The following is a 17915-nucleotide window of genomic DNA, read 5'->3' as shown; positions in this document are numbered from 1 at the left end:
TTAAGAGAAGCACAAAGGGGAGCTGTGTGACCAAAGCCTCATAGTTATTGCCTAAATTTAATATGATTTTACAATAATGCAGATTCTGTTTCTGTGTCTAGCAAGACAGAGCAAAGCAATTTAGATATGCCCTAATTTGAAACAGACTTGGCTAAATAGGTCCAAACAAAAACACAGCTAAACATACCAATATTGCAGTTGCGCTGACCATACAATTATCTACACTCAATATTAATCAGAAAGTGACTCCTGTATGTGTTTTGTTCAACCAGTAAGTACTGTAGGTCAGTGAAACATTTCAGATTCATCACTTACCTGGGGGATCAAGCAGCAAGATCTTATGGAGTCATTCAATCCCTTCCAGTGCTGAAAATCAGAATATTCACCCCTTTTTAGCAGATATTGGTGACCCATGTAATTAGAATGTTCATAGAGCATCCAGTAACCATGAATGATGCGAATTGAGTTGCAGCGGCTAACGTGAGGTCTCAGATCAATATGATCAGTGCTACACTCATAGGAGCGGCCACTGAAGTTCTGGTCCTCAAAGAATATTATCTGCAACAGAAACGAAGATGTTAACCAATCTGTCAACATGAAGCCTTGTTTCGATGAACCTGATGTAATTTACCAGGGCAACCAGAATAAAGATGAAAAAAGTAATTAAATCCCCATTAATGTTCTACTCTGCATCCTCATATCATACAGATGATAAAAACACAGAGGGGGTCATTCTGTCCCTGGCGGTCGGGGTCATTCTGCCCCTGGCGGTCACCGACCGCCAGGGCCAACGACCACGGAAGCACCGCCAACAGGCTGGTGGTGCTTCGTGGGCCATTCTGACCGCGGCGGTAAAGCCGAGGTCAGAAAAGGGGAACCAGCGGTTTCCCGCCAGTTTACCCCTGGCCCAGGGAATCCTCCACGCCGCCATGGGGATTCCGACCCCCTTCCCGCAATCCTGTTCCTGGCGGTTTTTACCGCCAGGAACAGGATGGCGGGAAAGGGTGTCGTGGGGCCCCTGGGGGCCCCTGCACTGCCCATGCCACTGGCATGGGCAGTGCAGGGGCCCCCTAACAGAGCCCCACAAAGATTTTCAGTGTCTGCTTTGCAGACACTAAAAAATGGCGACGGGTGCCACTGCACCCGTCGCACCCCTGCAAATCCACCGGCTCCATTCGGAGCCAGCTTCCTCTTTGCAGGGGCTTTCCCGCTGGGCCGGCGGGCGATCTTTTGGAGATCGCCCGCCGGCCCAGCGGGAAAGTTAGAATGACCACTGTGGTCATTTGACCGCGGTGCGGTCTTTTGGCGGTTTCCGCCCGGCGGGCGGCGCCTGCCGCCCGCCGGGGTCGGAATGACCCCCAGAGTCTGTTGCATCTACTGGGGTATGTGAAACACTAGAATTGTTACATATTGATAAAGACAAAGATGTTTCAATAGACTCTTGTATTCTGAGGAACTAAAACATTCAGTACTATTATTTCACACTATAAAACAATGGGTTGTTGGTTGAATGGGTGTGACTCAGTTCAAGCAACAGCCACAATCCCTGTCAGAGTGAACCACAATAGTCACTAAATTAACCTGTGGTTAACCCTTGGTGGCTTGGCACAAAAAGCAGCCAGGTTTTTTTTTTTTTCTTTTCACTTTTATTGAAGATGCATAGCAGAAAAAACAAAGAAATAGAAGACATATAAATACATATAATTTATCTCATCCAAATATAACAAACAGCAATTGCTAATTAGATTCATTAAAGCCATTCTAAAAAAAAAAAAAAAAAGTGCAGGTAAAGTGCAGAAATTAATTATGCTTGGTACATATCACATACAATCGGCGCTTAGCTATTGCCTAGACACTGTGCAAGGGGGCCCAAGTTAGTTTACAAATCTGTCTACAGGCACAACCCTTGAGCGCGTAAGAGCCCATCTCAAAATAAAACATTGAGCATAGACGGGCCAGCCAGTCATTACAAGTCATTAAAAGTCGGTGGCATTGATTCCAGCCAATCAGATGTAGTACAACGGGCCACTGACACAGCTAGAAGCAAAAACCTCTGTGGCTGGTCTGCATGCCCCGCTCTATCAATTCCTAACAATACAAGTTGAGAACATCCTGATGAAAAATCCTAGACAAAAACGTGGCCATATCAGCAAAAAATTCATGTAATCTACTACAGCTAAAAAACATATGTACTAAATCGTCCGCTACAGCGGAGACATACCACCCCCCTCGAGCTGCTCCATTTAGATAACTTTGCAGGGGTATAATATGGATGAAATACTGTTTTATAATGTTGTGCTTGAGGCCCAGCAGCAAGCAAGATGCGCTGGGCCATATCTAAAGAAGCCAAAAATTAGGCTTCAGAAGCTCCAATACTCCGTGCCCACCTCTCCATATGATTACCCAAATCATCTGACAATAAATCAAAAAATAATTGGTATAGCGACCGAACCCGCCATCTAGTAGACTTATATAAAACCTCCAAGACTGGGTCTCTTTCCCCCAATGGCCCATATGCGGGTGTGGAGGTTGTCAGAAAAAAATCCCCGATTTGTAAGAATTAAAAAAAAATCTTTACTATCAAGCCTAAAGTCATTTCTCAATTCCTCAAATGATTTAAGATGGGTATCCTTATAAAAGTCGCCAGTGCGCCAGACACCCCGCTGTGCCCAATTGGCTCAGCGCTTGTCCTTAAAGATGTCGGGAAGTATAGGCGAGTTCAAAATAGGCGTGTAAAAGTTAACCCGGCAAATTCCAAACTGGTTTTAATACTAGACCACACCTTGAATGCAGCCCGAACGGTCTTAAACGTAACTTTTTTAAAATAGCTAGGCTCAACAATTCTCATAAAAGCCGCGTTGGCATGGCTTCCCCAAATCATGTTGTAAATAGAAGGACAAGTTTCACCAACGCCTCTGCTACCAACAACTTGGGTAATTAGCGGCTGAATATATTGGAAGGCTGTTGCCCAGTAATAAAAAAGGAAGTTTGGGGCAGACCAACCCCCTTTCTTTCTTGGAAGCACTAAGTACTTATATGCCTGCCATGGTTTAGAAAAGGAACATATAAAACTGTTTGCTAAATTCTCTATGTCTTTAAGCCAGTCATTGCTAATTTCCAGCGGAAAAGTGAGAACAAAATACAGAACCCTGGGTAAGAAGAGAATTTTAATAAGATTGCAACGCCCAATAATCATAAGATGTAAATCATTCATACGGTGCAACTCTTTCCTAGTTTTGGCTAGAATAGAGGCAAGATTGCTCTCAACAATCTGCTCCAGGTTAATCATTAATCTGACACCTAAATAGGTCACTTGTTCAGCCCCTCTGTTATCTGCAATAGAAACCCATTCATTACCCAGTATTTGACATTTAGCCTTATTTAATAAATAGCTCGAAATCTCGCCAAATTCCACCATTAGCTTCTCTATTTCTTCAACCGCCAGCCCTGGATCAGGTGTAGTAATGGCTATATCGTCAGCATAAGCCAGTATTTTAAATGTGCCGTCGATCATTACCATGGGCGGAATCGAATTACTTTGGCGGAGCCTTCTAATTAAAGGATCAATATAAAGTGCAAAGAGTAATGGTGAGCAGGGACAGCCCTATCTGGTACCCCTTGTGATGAAAATAGGGTGAGAGGTTGCCCCGGCCAGTTGAATTCGAGCCATAGGTTTCTGATATAGGCCCTGAATTACCCTGATAAAGCCAGTATCTATATTAGCTTTGAAAAGCACTGCCCAAAGATACTCCCAGCTCACCCGATCAAAAGCCTTTTCGGCATTTGGTAAAATTAATGACATAGGGGCTGCTACAGCCTGGGATGCATCTAACATGGCAATAACCCGCCTCATGTGGTCAGCGGTCCCACGCCCAGGAATAAACCCATGTTGCTATGGGGAAACAAGTCTGCTAATTACTTGGCTCATTCTAGTCACAAGAATTTTAACGTACAACTTAGCATCTGCATTTATTAATTAAATATGGTGATAGGAACCTGGTAATGATGGATCCTTCTCCTTTTTTAAAAATACAATAATATTAGCATCTAGCCATGACCCCGGCGCCTATACTCCATCCTGTACTGACATAAGCAATGCCAGGATGTCGTCTTTCAGTTCCTCAAAAAAGGTCTTAAAAAATTCCATTGGGATCATATCATGCCCGGTAGCTTTCCCATTAGGCAAAGAGGCTAATGCTGCTATGATCTCATCCAGCATATTAGGAGTAGCCAGTTGGCGGCTCTCATCTGCCGACAGCCTTGGACCTGGCATTTCACTAGAATACTGGCTAATCCTTTCTTCTAAATAACATGGGAGTTGGTTTTCCTGCTGAATCAAAACAGAATAATAATCCTTAAAAACCTTTAATACCGCCAAATCCCCCGTACAATCTGCCCTTGGTTGTCCTTGATAGCGATAATGGCATCCCGGGTCACCTTCTGTCTAGTATTATATGCAAGCAGCTTGCCCTGCTTCTCACTAAACTCGTAGCATTCCTGTCTGTGAGTATGAGCTTTAATAATGTCTTGATCTAAGTATATCTGGGTAATCCTAGCTTCCATAGTGGCAATCTGATCTAAAGTATCCTGTATAGAAAGGTTAATCATTGTCAGCCCCACTATCTGCTGTTCCAAAAAAGCCAACTCTGTCTGAGCCGCACGTATAGCTGAAGTACGTTGTTTTTCCTGGTTTAGGGCATAGTTCAAGGTTTCCCCATGAACAGATGATTTTAGGGCATCCCAAAGCACCCAGGGAGGAACCGTGCCCCTGTTAAAATTCAAGAACTCTGGTATCCATTTCTTCAACCGTAACACAGGAGCCGAGTTCAGCAATAGTCCCCGATCAAAAGACCATGGTTTAAGATGTCGCTCTTTGCGTAGGAGAAAAAATTGTGCTACCAAAGGATTATGGTCGGACATGACTCTAGGAAACTTTTTGACAGAAAGCCCTTCACACAACGGGGCTGACAAAAAAAGTAGTCTAGCCGGACAGACTTCCTGTGCGGGTGAGAAAAAAGGTATACCCAGGGTCAGCGGGCGTACAATGCTGCCAGAGGTCAAGAAGACCATGGCTCTGCACTAGAATTTGTTGAGCTCAATACGACTTTGGTTTTCTTCCCGAATATACCATGGCTCTTCACTAGAATTTGTAGAGCTCAATACGACTTTGGGTTTCTTCCTGAATATGAATCCTGGTGCTGGAGGGGAATACTAATCTCAATGTGTATATTCAAATCACCACAGACAATAAGCGGTAAAGGCTAAGCAGCAAGCTCCAAATCCAAGGTATTATTAACATCCCAATCGTCAAGGTTAGAGCCACAGATTGTGCACAGGGTGAAACTAGATTGCCCCATTATACACTCTAAAATCACTCAGCGGCCCAGATTATCAACCCTTTTCTTAGCCACTGTAAGGAGATTACGGCGTGCAAGTACTATGACCCCTTTTGTTGTGGTTCGTTGAGTTGTATAAGCCAATAATTGGAGGCCAGGAAAATCCCAAAATATTTTTTAGGCAGGATGACATGTGTCTCCTGTAGGCAGATTACGTCTGCCGTTAATGTTTTTAAGCCATGGGTGACAGGACGCCTTTTCGTAAGATCATTTAACCCGCATATATTTAGCGTAGCTATACGGAGATTAGTACAGTGCCCCATTTAAGGCGCTAACGTTAGCAGCCATAGTCAAACCAAAACTAATCATACATGCAAAAAATATCTTCAATACCTTACTGTGCATCTTTCTGTGCATCTTCCTTACTTTGTCACTACCCAGCCCCACCCCCCAACCACCAACCCACCCAAAACAGGAGCCACCTCAACCTCCCTCCTCCCCCACACCATACCAGATGAGACAGCTAGATTGAAGGTCTGTAAAATGGACAAGGCCCCTCCCCTCGGGGGCTCCACACAACAGCACCTTGGTAAAAAACCAAGTGCACAGCAACATGGCCCCCCTAAAAAGGAAAAAAGGAAAAAAAATCCCAGAATAGCCCCCACAACAAAAAAAAGATAAAAACCAACCACCAGAAGAAGAAAAAGAAAAAAAAAAACACCTGGCTGTTAATGTTAAGCCACTAAACCAATATCATATAGAGCATTTATTTCACTTTTTATCCCCCCTTCCCGTCCCCCCTCCTTCCCCAATCCTTCCTCTTTTTTTTTTTAGCCTCTTAAAATCAGTTAAGTCAGAAATTGCAAATACTCCTTGGCCTTAACCTCTGACGAGAACATACGAATCTTGCCTTTATGTATTGTCTTAAGGCAAGCAGGAGACAGTAAATAAGCTTCGGCTCCCTTCTCCTGAAAGGAGCTAATCAATTGTCTTAGGCGCCAACGTCTCTCTACTGTAGCATGACAGAAATTGGGGAGGGATTAAAAAGTACTGCCCTCGCAGCTAATCTTGGAATCAGGGCGGGCTTTCTCAAAAATTATTTGGCATAGCAAATAGTTACCAAAATAGACAATAAAGGCCCTGGGCTGCTGTTGGTTTGCCTCAGTTACTCCTGCCAGTTGTTGCTTCTTCAGGTACCAATGGGCTCTTTGTATCTCTTTGTATCTCTTTCTTCCAGTCCCATCCAACCTGATCCGGAAATGCTGCATTAAATAGCCTAACTATGAAGGACCTTAGGTCCTGTCCTTCTGCTCCTTCTTGTATCCCTAGTAAACGCAAATTGCTGCGGCGTTGCTGATTTTCAAAATCCTCTATTTTCCACTGGATATCTGAGAGTTGAGTATCATGTATAGCAGTTTGTTGTACCACCACCCCCAGTTGTGTTTCTAACACATTTGGCCCGGGACTCGATTGTAGCAATCCGCTCCTCTATCTCTGAGCAGGTCTTTGCAGTCTTGCTAATTGCTACTTGTAATTGCTTCATGGCCACCCTAGCTTTCTTACTATCACCTTGAGTCTGTTTATGTTGTGCCGTGATGGTTTTGGTAAATAAGGTGCAGAGAGGGAGATTGAACAAAACAGCCGCCTAGTGGCTGATATTACATTAACACACGGTTTTGGAGCTTGTAATGGTCGCTCTCGCTCTGATATTAACTTGCACCCCACCTTTAGGCGTGGAGCGCACAGGAGCCAGATTGACTACATACTCCTTGACATTCGATTGTGGGGTCACATGTTTGACAAGAGGGTACATGAGCACGATGAGAGTGACCATGATCCATTGATTTTAACGACCAGAGGCCTTTTCTCCTCGCTTGAATCTCCCCATTCAAAGGCATATGCACAACAGCTCGTCTTATCAAATAACAGACGTAATGTAAAATGGGACTCTGTTGTTTCATTCCCCGAACACCTCTCATTAATATATAATTTATTAGCTGATCAAATGCAACATATGATTCCATACAATGAGGACGATGATGTTGAGGGGATATTATTAGCCCACACTGAACTGTTTGATTCTTTAAAGCTTCTCTTTACAAAAGAGATTATTAGAAAACCCAAGAAAAAGGGCTGTGCACGGTGGTTTAGTAACTCATGTAGGGAAGCACAGCTCAACTTATTGAGATCATTAAAAGACCACGCAGAACTCATAAGAAAAGCTAGAAAGGATTATAAACAGGAATGTCTTAAGGCGCGCAGAACCTGGGAAGAGGCTAGATGGGCAGCTATTTTGAAGACTGCCAAAACAAATGACACTTCCAAGTTTTGGAAATTGATAGCAGATGACTGTAGCGATCCAGCCTCTTTACCCGGCTCTACAATTCTTTCTGCAGTATGGACGGAGCATTTCGGCCAATTATATAACGGTCCACCTGAAGTATCTGTTAGGACCCGCGACGTTCCAATAACCCAAGGAGCCTCCCCGATTAAATTTACTCTTGATTAATTTAGAGCTGCAATTGATTCATTTAAATGGGGAAAGGCCCCCGGCCCTGATAAGATCCCGGGCGATCTATAGAAGACAAGACCTGATATTTGGGCACCTTATCTCAACTTAATCTGCAATGCAGTTGCAGCGGGAGCTCCTGCTCCATCTTCTTGGAAAGGGGCTGAGATACTTCCCATTTTCAAGAAAGGCTGCCCCAATAATCCTGCTAATTATCGACCGATATGTTTACTTGACAACTCCCAAAAGATTTATGCAAAACAGCTCTAGTCCCACTTAGACGAATGGATCTCGGAGTTTGAAGTCTTATCTGATTTACAAGCGGGGTTTAGACCCACGGTTAGCACTATAGACCAAGCCCTAAGATTCCTGGCAATCAAATGGAAGAATGTGGACCTGGGGGGGAGGGAATTTGTATGTGATTTTTATCAACCTTAGAGCCGCTTTTGATTTGATCCCCAGGAATATGCTTTGGTTAACTCTTTCAAACATGGGGGTCCCATCTGGTCTTTTGAAACTCATTGTTAGATTACATGATAACACTTAAGCACAAATCAGGTGCGGCAAGGTTGGTGAACTGACAGACTGTGTAGCTATTAAAAGAGGTGTTAGACAGGGCTGTGTTTTGGCCCCCACTCTCTTTTTGCTTTATATTAACAACTGCATCCACTACCTAAAAAATTGTATTAATGACTCGCCCAAATTGGCTGGAAAGAAAATTCCGTGTCTGCTCTATGCAGACGATACTATTCTCCTAGCTAAATCACCAATAGGAATCCAAAATTTGGTCAATCAATTTTGTGATTTTTCAAGAGACTACGGGCTGGATGTCAACGTTAAGAAAACAAAATTTATGATTTTCAGCACCTCAAGGAAAAAATCCTGTGCAAGAATAGTAATGAATTCAATTCCATTGGAAAAAGTGGAAGAATTCGACTATCTAGGTATCAGGCTTTCTAATACAGGTAGCTGGGAGGCAGCTATTGACAAAGGAGAACTTATCATAAGCCAAAGAGGTGGGGCACTAGCTCGTAGAGCTAGAAAGGCATCGAGTCCGCCCCTGAATACAATTGCTGAGATTTATAATGTACAAATCTGTGCGGCTGCCCTGTATGGAGCGGAACTTTGGGGCTCACATAGAAAATTGGACTCTCTACAAACCAAAGAAAATAATTTCCTTAGACAGGTTTCCAGGTTAGGAAAAGGCATCAATGACCCCTCTCAGGCTTGACCTAAGATTAAATAGTATTAAAAAAACAGCAGCCCTGAGACCCCTTTCCTACTGGATTCGCATATGGAAAACTCCGAACTTGAACCATTCAGGGTGGCGATAAGAGAACTCTTAGTATCGCCCCAAGGACCGAAGAAAATCCCATGGCTGAAGGAGATGAAAGCTGCCTGGGACAACCTAGGATTTCCCCTCTATTGGAAACACCCCGAGCTGATTCCCTTTAACGCAAGACAACTTGTCAAAAGAAGGTATTGGGAGAAAACTAATGAGGATTTTCTGCACCGCAACAGGGCGGGCAGGCTAACATCAGAATTCCTCCAGCTCAAACACGAACCCCGACCCGAGAGCTTCATGGATCTCCCTATACCTGCATATGCTCGTACTCTATTTCTCCAGCTAAGATATGGTATCCTGCTGATTAATAGTTTCACGGCTTGTTGGTCATCAAGTATTTCTCTGACTACCAGATGCATACTTTGCCACCGTTGCAAGGAAACAACTGAGCACATGCTGTTTTTCTGCCCCCTTTACAAGAGCCCTAGAGGGAGGTGGATTATTCCTCTTTGTAAAAACTTATTATTGCAGGACCGAGCTAATGCTACCAGAATATGCAGATACAATACTTCTACACTGGTAGTTAGCTCAGTCTCCAAATATCTAACCGAAGCCTAGTCTATTCATCATAGGTAGATATCAGCCACGGGTTCCTGAGTCAGCTCTTTTGCGTATAGAAGGTGGTTTTAACATGAAATTTATATTCTTGATGTTTAACTTTTAAATCTTCAAACACAATAGGTACTATGTCATTGAAGTGAACTCTATCTAACTTTTATGAGGTTTCTCCAGGAATCTCTTTTTTACGAACCCCTGTGTCCCCGTATAGGAAAAGATGAGACCTTACAAGTTTATAGAGATGTTCTTTTAGTCGAATTGTTATGATATCTTATACAAAAACTTATTATTTAAGTATTTATTATATAGTTTTTACTGTTTTTAAGTATGCTTAAAGTTTTAGTGCCAAGTAGCACACTGTCGATATTTATATGATTGCAGGTTTTATGTTTTAATAGTATTACCTATGTTCAAATGGTTCAAATTTTACTATGTAATACTTTATTATGTAAGATTGTTTTTTTTGTTGTATTTTAATGATCTAAATTTTTAGACCGAATGAATAAAAAAAAAAAAAAAAAAAAGGGGGAGAGGAGCCTCTTCGCTCACAACATCAATCCCAGAACCCACTAGCCCACAGAGAGATCATCCAGGCTATGCTGCAGTTGTTGAGTGCCAGCATAGCCCATAGCTCTCGCCCCATGCACATTTCTTTTCCTTTTCTCAATAGGCGCCATAAAATTGTCCAAGTTAGCCACCTCACTTCCCCTTTCATGACATTTGATTGCAGTACTCCTCAGCATGGAGGTAGGAGTCAAGGGGGCAGGGGAACTATTATAAGTCTCTGAGTCTGTTAAGGAGCTAGTACTAGCATCATCTGAATCCCTGGATTGGTCTGAAAGGGAATAGAAATTCTCTCCAGCTTCACCTAGAGCAAGGCAATCCTCCTTTCCCTGCAGGGAATTGCGAGTGTCTCCGAGAGTACAAGCAGGGGCCTGCAAGTCTGCACCTGCCAGCGGATTCTTTGCCACTGCTGGATCACAAGCGCTATCTCAGGATCTTCAGCAAACATTGCATTACCCAAAGGGACAGGATCCTGTGGCGGCTGACAGCTCCTTCCCTCAAACAATATTGACTGACCTCCAACACTAGAGCTAGGATCGGAAAGGAGTAAAGATGCCAGGGAAAGGCCCCCAGCAGAAATGCTTGTAACCAAGGGCACATTACCATCAGCATCAACATCAGCCTGGAACAGCGTTCTATTATATGAAAAAGGCACAAGGAACGCTGGTTTGCAGCCACCGTCACCCACCTTTGCCACCACTGCCGCCCAATCCCGAGGGCATTCAAAGTTAGTAAACTCTGTGGGCATACTACCCACTGGAAGAACTGAATTTAGAGGGGTTTTGAACATTAGGGGTATAGTCAGCCCACCCCATGTTCTCCTGCAAAATTGGCATCAATTTTCGACTTACAGTTCCAATCCTATGCCGGAGAAGGCCCTGGTGCTAGTTGTTTGTCCTCCGGGGCCCCCTGGGCTCTTAGAGCTGCATTACCAGCACTTCCACTCCTGGAGGGACACCCCGAGGAGGGGGTGGTTGGGGAGAAGGCCAGCAGACCTGCCGCCCAGGCTTTGACCGACTGCAACGCACAATCTTTGGGGCCATTAACACCTGCTGGCCAAGTCGAAGTCGAGAGGAAGAGAAAAAAAAAAAAGAAAGTTCCAAAAGGGTGCAGTTACGACCGTTGCGACTACGACTGCTCGCACGGCCGTCACTGTTCACAAGCCAATTACGGGAGACACGACCGCGAAAAATCACAGTTAAAATACCCCCTATTAAATTGTCGCTCGCCTCCCACATAATCTTCTTCTATTGGGGGCCGGGGGGCACAGATGCCAAACTGGAGCCGCGATGGGGGAGAGAGAGCCTACGGCCGTTAGCAAGTTGCAGTCGCCATTTTGTCTCGGAGCAGCCAGGTTTAACTTAAAAGCAATATGTAAAGTTTTTATGCAGCATACAAACATTAATAAAGTTGAAACACAACACAAAAACAATCCCACACAAATTTAAAAAAATAAAGTAACGTTTAATAAATTATTTGACTGACTTATGATTTTTTGAAGTTTTTAGTAAAATCTAGTGCCTAAAAGATCTAGGTGCCAACAGCAGACATCTAGTCATGTGAGACCAGGTCAAAGTTGAAAAACATGGCTGACCAAAATGGAGTGTGGGTCGGGTACAAGAAGTGGATTGGGCCCGGTTGGCGCTTACCTTTAGACTTATAACAAATTTCCAAAGAAATGTTTCTAAGAAGTAAAGTTCAGCTGGGTAAGGCTAAATGTGGTGTCTGAGGATGGGGAGTCCTTGTCGGGGAGCCACTGCATTAAGTCAAAGTATAATTTCTGCATTCAAACTTAGTCACTTTTTCAGAAGACAAAATTCTCCAGCAGGATGACAAGAATTCCAGGGGGCCAGATACCCTTCTGATGAATAACCGCTGAACAGAATTTGTTGCTGTGGAGAAGATCATAGCATCAGGCCAACCAGCAATGCACATTGGGCAGATAGACAAGCTGGTTGGTCAAGGTCTTCGCTCAGTTCTCAGAGCAGGTTTTAGCCCAAAGTTTTCCAAAGTCCAAGCTTTAGAATTTAGGTGTCTGGGCACATTCAGAACACCCTCAAGCGTCCAGAACTGGAAGAGCTCCACTTGATGGGTGTAGGATTCACTTAGGCTGATTCCAGGTGCTAGTTCAAGATGGTGGGAGGCTGTTGTGTCTCTGTGGCTCTGAACAGGAGTACAGCAAACTAGCCCTTGGAGTCACTCTAGTAGTCCTGAGTTCAGGTGATGAAGCAGGGCTCAAGCAGCACAGTAGGCCTCTAAGAATTCAAAGCTCCAGGCAGCAAAACAGTCCTCCCAGGTGCAGAAAAGCAGCCTTGTGGAGTACAAAGAAGGCCACAGTAGCAGGCAGCTCCCAGATTCATTCCACAGGCCTTGAAAGTGAACTGAAGAGCGGGTCTGAGGGTCCCTTTCTATACTGGTACCTTCTTTTAAGACTATGGGGGTCATTCTAACTCTGGCGGGCGGCGAAGGCCGCCCGCCAGAGTTCCCCCCTCCGAAATACCGCACCGCGGTCAGTAGACCGCGGAGGGTATTCTAAGTTTTTCCCTGGGCTGGCGGGCGGTCGCCAAAAGACCGCCCGCCAGCCCAGGGAAAAACTCCCTTCCCACGAGGATGCTGGCTCGTAATTGAGCCGGCGGAGTGGGAAGGTGCGACGGGTGCTGTTGCACCCGTCGCGTATTTCACTGTCTGCCAAGCAGACAGTGAAATACTTGTAGGGGCCCTCTTACGGGGGTCCCTGCAGTGCCCAAGCCAGTGGCATGGGCACTGCAGGGGCCCCCAGGGGCCCCGCGACCCCCCCTACCGCCATCCGGTTCCCGGCGGGCGGACCACCGGGAACTGGATGGCGGTAGGGGGGGGTCGGAATCCCCTCAGAGGCGCAGCTAGCTGCGCCGCCTTGGAGGATTCCAAAGGGCGGCGGTACACTGGCGGGAGACCGCCAGTGTTGCCGGTCCGACCGCGGCTTTACCGCCGCGGTCGGAATGCCCTTGGGAGCACCGCCGGCCTGTCGGCGGTGCTCCCGCCGACCCTGGCCCCGGCGGTCTTAGACCGCCGGGGTCAGAATGACCCCCTATGTTTCTACAGGAGTTTGAAGTCCTAATTCCAATTTTCCTGCCCTGGCTCCAACCTGGCTGTAGGGAGAATGTCAGGGTGCCAAGTCCTTTGCATGAAGGCAGAGCATAGCTTGTTCTGTTGCAATGCAAGTGGGGCTGTGCCCAGCTCTGCTCACCCATCCTGCCAGCCTATGGCCCACTCAGTCACACCTCACCCATCTACTGTGCAACAGTCTGTGAGGAATTCACATAGTCCAACTGCCAACTACACCCAGTCATGTGACCTAGGGCAGGCTGCAGGCAACAAATAACAAAGAGCAAGAAAATGTCCATTTTCTAAAAGTGTCACTTTCAAAATTGTAATTTAAAATTCAAGTTTACCAAAAGAGTATTTTTATTTACAAATTCATAGATACCAAACATGGAATGAGTACCTGTTCTCAATCAAACGTTAGCACTTATTAAATGTAATTAGTCAACCAATTGCTATCCTTTGGGACATATAGGTCTCAGAGTAGACAAAATAAAATGTAGAAGTTTTGTGTTTTTTACCTCATGAACATGTAAAACCTAAGAACATGTCCGAACCGTTTAATTACAATGCACCAATGCTTCTCTAGGGGGTTATAGTGCAAAAAAAAATGGCAGAATAAGTGGTGCAGTCCCACTAGTGGTATTTAATTTACTGGGTATATGATATATCAGTGTATTAGGTGAACAAAAACAAATTCAGTTAAACCGGAGGGATCAAGGCAAATATGTTTGGGGGTGACCCTGCAGAGAGGGCCAGGTCCAACAAACAGTAAGAACCCATATACCCATATTATTTTAAACTAAAAAATGGAAACAGTAATAGTTGGATATTCACTGGCTGACACTCACCACTTATGACAAACACCAAATATGACATACCTCATTAACCCAGTCTCCAACAATGGTTCTAATGAAACTGTTTTTTATATTGATGCCTATTCGTCTTTTGTCAGCAATTTGCTACGGAAATTACAAATCACAAGTTTGTTTTTCACTACTGTGAGGGCTACCTCTCCCACAGGATAACACATGGGTACCTTATCACATTTAAGACATAAGAATTTTTGTTTGGGAGCATTTAGAAGTGTTATGTTTGGCTTCTAAGGAATGGTAATTTAAAATGTTCCTTAATGCTGAAGTTGGAATTTATGTTGATGGCTGACACATTAACTTAATTTGCCATCGGTCAAGAAACTTAATTACCTTGACCACATTAATTTATAAACTAAATGACTTAATCCCTTCTGTGCTGAAGACAGAAAGGTTCCGTTGTCAGCCATGGTGGTCGTGTGTAGAGGATGGAACTGTTCAGTCCACTGCACATGCCCAGGAAATCCCTCTGCTGCTAACAGCAGAGGGGTTTCCTTAGTGCAAAAAAACAGATAATTACCACCGGAATGCCAGGGAATAATTTATAATATAAATTTATAATTTTTTTCAAATTAAGGGAGGTGAGGGCTTCTACCACCCCAACTGAAGGGGGCAACAGTCTTCCTGCTGAGGCGGAGGACATGGCGGGCCGCATTAGGGCCGTTACGGGCGCAGCTCGCTAGATGTGACATCTGCCGTACCTGGGGGGGCGCGGCACCCACGCGGAGAGGATCGGCCGAATGTGTTGGGAGGAAGCGCTACTCCCGGAGAGCCGCTCGCGCTGTAATCCGGACGAGGCACCCGGCGGGAGACTCCGGCACTGGGGACGTGCCGCACTGGAGCTCCGCCGGGCGCGCAGAGGATCGGCAAGGTTTCCCCTTCGGGGGAATCCTGGAAACGCCAGCACCGGCAAGGCTCCCGGGAAGACATCCCGGGAGCTTGGTAGCGCGGTTATACGCGCTCCCTTTGACATACCAAGAAGAGCCAGCGAGAAAGTAGCTGGTGCTGGAGCTTCAGGCAAGGCTCGAGAGGAGGAGAAGAGCCCCGCCCCACCCCAGCCCTCCATCAGCTTATGGCAGGTAGGGGGGCAGGGGTTGGGGATAAAGGGGGACAGAAGGGATCCGGTGGCTAGTAATAGCCTAGGGAAGCTGAAGGGAAAGGGAAAAACCCCAGCTCTGGCGAACTGCTCCAAAAAAAAAAGAGAAGGGATTGAAGGAAGAACAAAAATAAAACATAGATTGACACCCTCTTTAAGGTCTTACTTTAGGGCTGGGCCAGAGGATATTGTGCTAGTGCCGGGGCAAGGGAAAATGGATACTTTTGTGATTAAAGACGTTGGAAGTGGTACAGATGCTGGTAAGGAGGCCGAAGAAGGTTTTTCCCCCTTATTTGCAAATTCCCCCTTGCACGAGAATACACAAGCTGGTATGGGTGCTGATATGATATGTCAAGGTGATATGCTGCCCACTCCACGACAGGAGGAATTAGGCCAAGTAGCACAAGTCGTTAGTCCCCCCCCAGATCTGAGGCATACCCCCTCTATGGAGGAAGTGATTCTCTCCATATCGGAGGATATAAAGAAAGAGTTTGCAAGTTCGGAGTGTAATCAAGGCGAAATTCGAGTAGCTTGCGAGGTATTGGAAAAAAATTTCGATAACTTGGTGGAGAGGATCCAGACTTTAGAGGAAACAGTGGGGGGGATAAAGGAGGAGTTGAAGCTCCACGAGGATGAAATCCGAGGCCTGAGTGAAAAAGAACAAGGCTTACAAGTTAGGATCGAGCATCTGGAAAACCACTCACGTAGGAACAACTTAAAATTGTTAAAAGTTCCGGAAGGAGCAGAAGGAGTAAATCTTAAGTCTTACGTTGTCTCACTAATCAAATCGGTCTGTGAGCTGGAGGAAAGTAATGAAGAGATCGAAAGAGACATTCAGAGAGTCCACCGGGATCCCTTCACGAGGCGGCCCAATAGTACAAGACCAAGGAAAATGTTAGTTAATTTCTTAACTTATCATCTAAAAGAGAAACTTTTTACCAAGGCGTTACAACAGAAGGCATTAAAGATGGATAATGTGACTTTTGAGATCAGATCTGACTTATCTAAAATCACTATGGACAGGCAGTGGGAGCTGGGAAAAAGGCTAGATGAATTCAAAAAACTTGGAGCCACGACTCAATTGAAATTCCCAGCTTTTTTACGAATAATGCATAATAACAAAATGTATAATATAAGAGAGATAGATAAGGCAGATGAATTGTTAGATGCTATTAGGAAAGAACAGGCTGATCATGTGTAATATTTGCAATAAGTTTTTGAATTTTGTGCCCCCCAGGTAGGCAGGGCACTCTAAAATCAGGCCCATGGTGGCTGACATAGTGGGGGGGTTCTCCTTGGGAGGGGTTAGGGAGGGGTGGTACAAGGGGGTGAGTTTTTGGGGATAAGGTCAGAAATTGTTTCTCGTTCACCTAGGCGGTGGGGTGGTGGGTTAATTTTAAATGAATAAAATCGGCATGGGCCAGGGAGAGGGCAAGTTTATGATAAAAATTCTCTCGTGGAATATTAATGGGTTGAGAACTAAGTCGAGACGAAATAGAATTCTTCAATATTTAAAGGATTCCCCGGCGCAAATTTTAATTTTGCAGGAAACTCATTTGGCGGAGGATGAGTTTAAAGAGTTATTTAGCACTCAAAAGTGGGTGCAAATGTGTTTTTGCACCTCCCATAATTTTCATACAAGGGGGGTAGCCATTTTAATTAAGCAAGGATTTCAAGTCAGACCAGAAATCTTCGAAATAAAGACAGACCAAGCTGGTCTGTGGATTATAGTAAAATTACAGGTGAATGAAATATCTTTAGTTCTGGCTGGCTATTACGGCCCAAACTGCGACGATAGCGGACCTTTAAAGAAAGTATTCTCTCAGCTTATTGAATTCTCAGATTCAGTTATTATGGCGGGTGACTTTAATGTGGTTCTGGACAATAGATTGGATAGGTCTGACTCTTGTAGGTCTTTGGGTACACCCAAAGCGCAATGTTTTTTAAAGAGAATGATGAAAGACCAAGGTCTGTGTGATATTTGGTGAAAGAAGAAAGGGGAGACTAGAGCCTTCTCCTTTTTTAATAAGAAATATAGTCACGTGTCACGTATCAATTATTTCCTAGTCGATGAAAGGTTGTTGGAAAACGTTGAAGAAGTCGAATATCTGCCGCCACATTTGTCGGATCATGCGGCAGTAATTCTGCATTTGTCTGCTCCACAGAGAAGGCTGGTTAGAAGATGGACATTGGAGCGTGCACTATTATTAGATGAAGATGTCTTGCTGTACGTACGTAGGGAATCCGTGGCCTTCTTTAACATTAATATAGGGACGGCACCATTATCAGTGGTTTGGGATTCTTTTAAGGCTGTAATACGAGGGGTACTCAAAAGTATAGCATGCTACAAATATAAAGTGTTTAGAGACAAAATAAGGGCTTTAGAGCAGGAGATGCTGTTAAAAACCGAAGTGTTGGTTGGTAGAGGGGTTGGATCGCAGGAGGAGGAGTCTGGAAGAGTGGAATTGGCTGAGTTAAGATCGCAACTGGCTGATATTTTGCAGATTATTACAATTGATGCAGCTAAAGCCTTCGATCAAGTAAACTGGGACTA

The 17915-nt window shown here is 44.7% G+C and overlaps 1 protein-coding gene across 2 annotated transcripts in view; it reads right to left on the bottom strand.

Annotated features, from left to right (window-relative positions):
* The window catches only part of LOC138283443 (gamma-crystallin 1-like), a 241402-nt gene that overhangs the window by 125374 nt on the left and 98113 nt on the right, over nt 1-17915 (bottom strand). For both annotated transcript variants that reach the window (XM_069221394.1, XM_069221395.1), the window contains one exon: nt 316-558. In XM_069221394.1, the coding sequence (XP_069077495.1) occupies nt 316-558 (243 nt within the window). The remainder of the gene's footprint in view (nt 1-315; nt 559-17915) is intronic.

The sequence above is a fragment of the Pleurodeles waltl genome, chromosome 3_1 (assembly GCF_031143425.1).
Source record: "Pleurodeles waltl isolate 20211129_DDA chromosome 3_1, aPleWal1.hap1.20221129, whole genome shotgun sequence".
In the NCBI taxonomy this organism is placed as follows: Eukaryota; Metazoa; Chordata; class Amphibia; order Caudata; family Salamandridae; genus Pleurodeles; species Pleurodeles waltl.
Note: the sequence above shows the minus strand (reverse complement) of the source record. Positions and strands in the feature narration are given on the sequence as shown.